This window comes from Corvus brachyrhynchos, unplaced genomic scaffold (genome assembly GCF_000691975.1).
Source record: "Corvus brachyrhynchos isolate BGI_N302 unplaced genomic scaffold, ASM69197v1 scaffold962, whole genome shotgun sequence".
Classification (NCBI taxonomy): Eukaryota; Metazoa; Chordata; class Aves; order Passeriformes; family Corvidae; genus Corvus; species Corvus brachyrhynchos.
In genome coordinates, this window is record NW_008236465.1 from 7,867 (window position 1) to 13,203 (window position 5,337).

Sequence of the window (5,337 nt, forward strand, 5' to 3'; positions counted from 1 at the left end):
TAATGGAGGGATTCCCAGGGGAAAGGGGAGCTCGGGCTGGGATCTTGGGAAGGAATTCCCGGCTGCGCTGGAATTCCCAGGGAATCCCTGGGAGCATCCAAGGAAAGGCTGGAGCAGCCTGGGATCACCGTGGGGTCGGAATGGGATGGGATTGAAGCTCCGTGGGTCCCACCCAAAGATTCCGGGATCCCTCCAAACCCAAGGCCCCCTCGGAGAAGCGCTGGAGCCCCTCCCGTTATCCCTGGAACAGAGCAGGCCGGCAAATGGGAATCAGGCTTTGGAATTCCACTCCTTCTATTCAAAGCGATCCCAACTCCGGGAATGCCCCCGGCTCCCCTCATTCCATGGGCGCCGTTCCCGGCGCCGCCTGATCCCGAATGGAAATCCATCGGTTCTCTGATGGAATTCCCGGGCCTGGAACGCACAATTCCCGTCCCTTCTTCCCCAAATCCGAGGCGGATCCGAGCTCTCCCAGCTCCTCCCTGCCGTGCTTCGGGAGGAATCCGGGGGCAATTCCCAGCAAATCCCGGATTTGCTCCCGCTCCCGGAAGAGACGCGGAGTCTTCCCAACCATCCCTGAGTTTGGATCTCCTGGAATTGCTGCCGCCACTCCAAGTCCTGCTGTTCCGCGGCGCTTCCTCCCGGAAAACCCCGGGAAAAGCCGGCGGCGCGGTCGCCGGAGCCGGATCCGCGTTTCCCTCTTTCCCACGGAAACCAATGCCCCCGAAACCTCCGGGAAGGGTCCGTGCCAAAGCCTTGGCTTCCGGATTCCACATTCCCGATGGGTTTTCCGTGGTGCCGGCGGATCCTCAGGAATTCTCCAGCACCTGGTGGGGCAGGGGAACGGCGGCAGCTCCGAGGAACGATCCCGGCTTTTCCCGGCCCTTCAGGAAGAAGGTCAGGAGCTCCCCTTTGCCCTTGACGTAGACGGCGCCGCGCCGGACGAAGCGGAATCCGTATTCCTTCAGGATCAGGTGCGTCTCCTCCACCACCTGCGGGAAAAGCGGAGACGCCGGGATACCGGGAATCTTTCCTGGGATGGGAGCGGGAAAAACCCCGCTGGGAACAACGGCCGGATCCCAGCGCAGCCGAGGGGGGGCCGAGTTTAGGAAGGGATTTTTCCCTGGCACGGGCTGGGCTGGAATTCCCAGGGAATCCCTGGCAGTGCCCAAGGAAAGGCTGGAGCAGCCTGGGATCATCGGGGGAGGTGCTGGCCTTGGAATGGGATGGGATTGAAGCTGCGTGGATCCCAGCCAAAGCATTCCGGGATTGTGGGATGCAGGAGGCTCCGAATCCATGGCCAGGGGGTTTTCTGGAAGTCGGGGATGGGGAAGGGAAGGGAGAGCCTTCCTGGAGTGCCGAGATTCACAGGGAAGGGCCTGGAGGCCGGAATTCCCGCAGAGGAGTCGGGATGGGGCTGGATCCAATGGCAGGCTGGGAGAGGCGGGAATGGAGGGATTTCCCTGGGAAAGGGGAGCTCGGGCTGGGATCTTGGGAAGGAATTCCCGGCTGCGCTGGAATTCCCAGAGAATCCTCGGATCCCTGGCAGTGTCCAGGGAAAGCTCAGAGCACCCCTGGGATAGGGGACGGAGTCCAAGCTGGAACGAACCCAACCCATCCCACCATTCCACGCCTTTCCCACCTCGGAGCAGCTCCTCATCCATCCCCAACCTTTTCCTGGCATTCCCAACCCCGGCTTTCCCCTTCCCACCCCTGAGCCTGGGCCGTTCCGAGCGCTCCACGCCCCCGGATCGCCGCTCCCGCCGTGATCCCACCTGGATGTTCCCCATGACTCCGGTGGATTCCATCCTGCTGGCCACGTTGACCGTGTTGCCCCAGATGTCGTAGTGGGGCTTGCGGGCGCCGATGACCCCGGCCAGCACCGCGCCCTTGTTCATCCCTGCGCGGGACAGGCGCCGATGGCACCGGGGCACGCAGCGGTATCCCGGAATTCCCGGCATTCCCGGCATTCCCGGACTTGCCTATGCGGAGCATGAAGTTGTTGAAGGACTGGTAGTTGATGTTCATCAGCGTCACCTTCATGGCCAAGGCGAAGTCGGCCAGGTCGGCCAAGTGCTGCCAGCGCTCCTTCTCCGACAGCTCCTTCTGCACGGAAACGCCGGGAATCAGCCCTTTGCTGCCTTTTCCCGGCGTTGACGGGCCGGGGGAGATGGGGAATGGGACACAGGGATGGGGACAGGGAGATGGGGACAGGGAGATGGGACACTGGGATGGGACACAGGGATGGGGACATGGAGATGGGAAATGGAGATGGGACACTGGGATGGGACACTGGGATGGGGACAGGGAGATGGGGACAGGGAGATGGGGACAGGGAGATGGGACACAGGGATGGGACATGGAGATGGGAAATGGAGATGGGACACTGGGATGGGACACTGGGATGGGGAGATGGAGATGGGACACGGGGATGGGACACTGGGATGGGGAAAGGGAGATGGGACATGGAGATGGGAAATGGGGATGGGATCCAGGGATGAGGACAGGGAGATGGGACAGGGATGGGACACGGGGATGAGGAGATGGAGATGGGACACGGGGATGAGGAGATGGAGATGGGACACGGGGATGAGGAGATGGAGATGGGACACGGGGATGAGGAGATGGAGATGGGACACGGGGATGAGGAGATGGAGATGGGACACGGGGATGAGGAGATGGAGATGGGACACGGGGATGAGGAGATGGAGATGGGACACGGGGATGAGGAGATGGAGATGGGACACGGGGATGAGGAGATGGAGATGGGACACGGGGATGAGGAGATGGAGATGGGACACGGGGATGAGGAGATGGAGATGGGACACGGGGATGAGGAGATGGAGATGGGACACGGGGATGAGGAGATGGAGATGGGACACGGGGATGAGGAGATGGAGATGGGACACGGGGATGAGGAGATGGAGATGGGACACGGGGATGAGGAGATGGAGATGGGACACGGGGATGAGGAGATGGAGATGGGACACGGGGATGAGGAGATGGAGATGGGACACGGGGATGAGGAGATGGAGATGGGACACGGGGATGAGGAGATGGAGATGGGACACGGGGATGAGGAGATGGAGATGGGACACGGGGATGAGGAGATGGAGATGGGACACGGGGATGAGGAGATGGAGATGGGACACGGGGATGAGGAGATGGAGATGGGACACGGGGATGAGGAGATGGAGATGGGACACGGGGATGAGGAGATGGAGATGGGACACGGGGATGAGGAGATGGAGATGGGACACGGGGATGAGGAGATGGAGATGGGACACGGGGATGAGGAGATGGAGATGGGATCCAGGGATGAGGACAGGGAGATGGGACAGGGATGGGACACGGGGATGGGGACGCAGGGATGGGGAGAAGGAGGAAGGGACCGAGCCCCGAATCCCCAGGAGCGTCCCACGGCCGGATCCTGCCCTGACCTTGGCGCCGAATCCGTTGACGCCGGCGTCGGGCGTCACTCCGGAGGCGGCCATGTAGGTACTGCCGATGGTCTTGATCTTGGTGATGCAGCGGAACTGGGGCTCGTCCAGGAGCTGGGCACGGACACGAAACGCGGGATCGCGGCGCATCCCGGCGGGAGCGGGACGGGAAGGTCGGGAGGAATCGCAGGGAATGGCCGCGGTGGATCCCGTCCCGGCTCACCGCGTCGAAGTCGGAGATGATCTCGTTGAGGAAGCGCAGGCACTCGATGCCGCCGTTGTTGATGCTCTCCTCCGTGTAGAAGTCGGCGAAGTTGGGAAGGGAGGCGAACATGACGCCGATCTCCTCGTAGGTTTGGCTGTAGAGCTCCTGGGAAAGGCGCCGGGAATGTGGCCGGGAGCCGGGAATGTGCCCACGGAAGCGCGGCGGGAACGTCCCCGAGAGCCGGGAACGCGCCCAGGGAGCGCGCCGGCGCCTCCGGCAAATCCCAACCCATCCGCGGCTCCTCCCCACAGGCGCTCCGCCGGCAATGGCCGTTGGATCTGGAGGTGGGAAGAGCCCGGGAATGTGGGAACACCGACCTCATCCCGCTTTTTGGAGCCCAGGAAGTGGCGGGCCACGTGCTCCGGGAGCATGTTGGCCACCAGGGCCTCGTTCCAGCGGCGCATCTCGGACACGCGCTCCTTCTGGTCGTGGACGTCGATCTTCCACAGGAAAAGGGTCCTGGCCAGCTTTTCCACCTGGGAATTCATGGTGGGAATGTGGCTGCGTTCCCAGTTCCACCCGCGCTGGGATCATGGGGACAGCCTGGGAGAAGGGTTTGGGATGAGGTGAAGCCGTAATTCGGGATGAGAACGGCTCCGAGGTGGGAGCGGGAGCCTCACGGCCACGTTGGGAATGGGATGGGATGGGGACGTTCCTGGATTTGGGGTGGGGGGGCTGGAAAAACCTTGGGGGGTTTCCTTGGAGAGGAGATGGAGATGCTGGGGATGGGCCTGGGATAAATCCCGGGATCGTGGAGCTTCCAAGGAATCAGGGAAGGGAAGGGATTTAGGGAAGGGCAAAGGGAGAAAGGGGGAGGAATGGGGAGAAAAAGGGAAGAAAAAGGAGGAAGGGGAGAGGAGAAAGGAGAAGAAAGGAGGAAAAGAGGAAAAAGGAGGAAACAAGGTAATAGGAGGAAAAGGAAGGAAAGGGGAAGAAAAAGGAGGAAAAGGGAAGGGAAGGGCAGGAAAAAGGAGGAAAAGGGAAGGAAAAAGGAGGAAAAGGGAAGGGGAAGAAAAAGAAAGAAAAGGGAAGGAAAAAGAAAGAAAAGGGAAGGGCAGGAAAAAAGGAAAAGGGAACGGAGGGAAAAAGGAGGAAAAGGGAGGAAAGGGGAAGAAAAAGGAAAAGGGAAGGGAAGGGCAGGAAAAAGAAGGGAAAGGGAACGGAAGGGAAAGGAAGGGCAGGAAAAAGAAGGAAAAGGGAAGGAAAAAGAAAGAAAAGGGAAGGGGAAAGGAGGAAAAGAGAAGGGCAAGAAAAAGAAAGAAAAGGGAAGGGCAGGAAAAAGAAGGAAAAGGGAACGGAAGGAAAAAGGAGGAAAAGGGAGGAAAGGGGAAGAAAAAGGAAAAGGGAAGGGAAGGGCAGGAAAAAGAAGGGAAAGGGAACGGAAGGGAAAGGAAGGGCAGGAAAAAGAAGGAAAAGGGAAGGAAAAAGAAAGAAAAGGGAAGGGGAAAGGAGGAAAAGAGAAGGGAAAAGGAGGAAAAAGAAGGAAAAGGGAAGGGGAGGAAAAAGGAGGAAAAGGGAAAAAAAGGAAAAGGGAAGAGGAAGAAAAAGGAGAGGAAGGGAAGGGGAGGAAAAAGAAGGAAAAGGGAAGGGAAAAGGAGGAAAAGGGAAGGGAAAAGGAGGAAAAGGGAAGGG

General features: G+C 59.8%; 1 protein-coding gene across 1 annotated transcript in view; it reads right to left on the reverse strand.

Moving 5' to 3' along the window:
- Nucleotides 1-270: 270 nt before the first annotated feature.
- The window catches only part of LOC103624441 (adenylate cyclase type 3), a 21,680-nt gene continuing 16,613 nt past the window's right edge, over nt 271-5,337 (reverse strand). Inside the window, exons 5-10 of the mRNA XM_017725845.1 lie at nt 4,023-4,234; nt 3,664-3,810; nt 3,441-3,554; nt 1,983-2,106; nt 1,776-1,900; nt 271-992 (exon numbers count right to left, since the gene is read on the reverse strand). Coding sequence (XP_017581334.1) covers nt 810-992; nt 1,776-1,900; nt 1,983-2,106; nt 3,441-3,554; nt 3,664-3,810; nt 4,023-4,234 — 905 coding nt within the window. The 3' untranslated portion in view covers nt 271-809. The remainder of the gene's footprint in view (nt 993-1,775; nt 1,901-1,982; nt 2,107-3,440; nt 3,555-3,663; nt 3,811-4,022; nt 4,235-5,337) is intronic.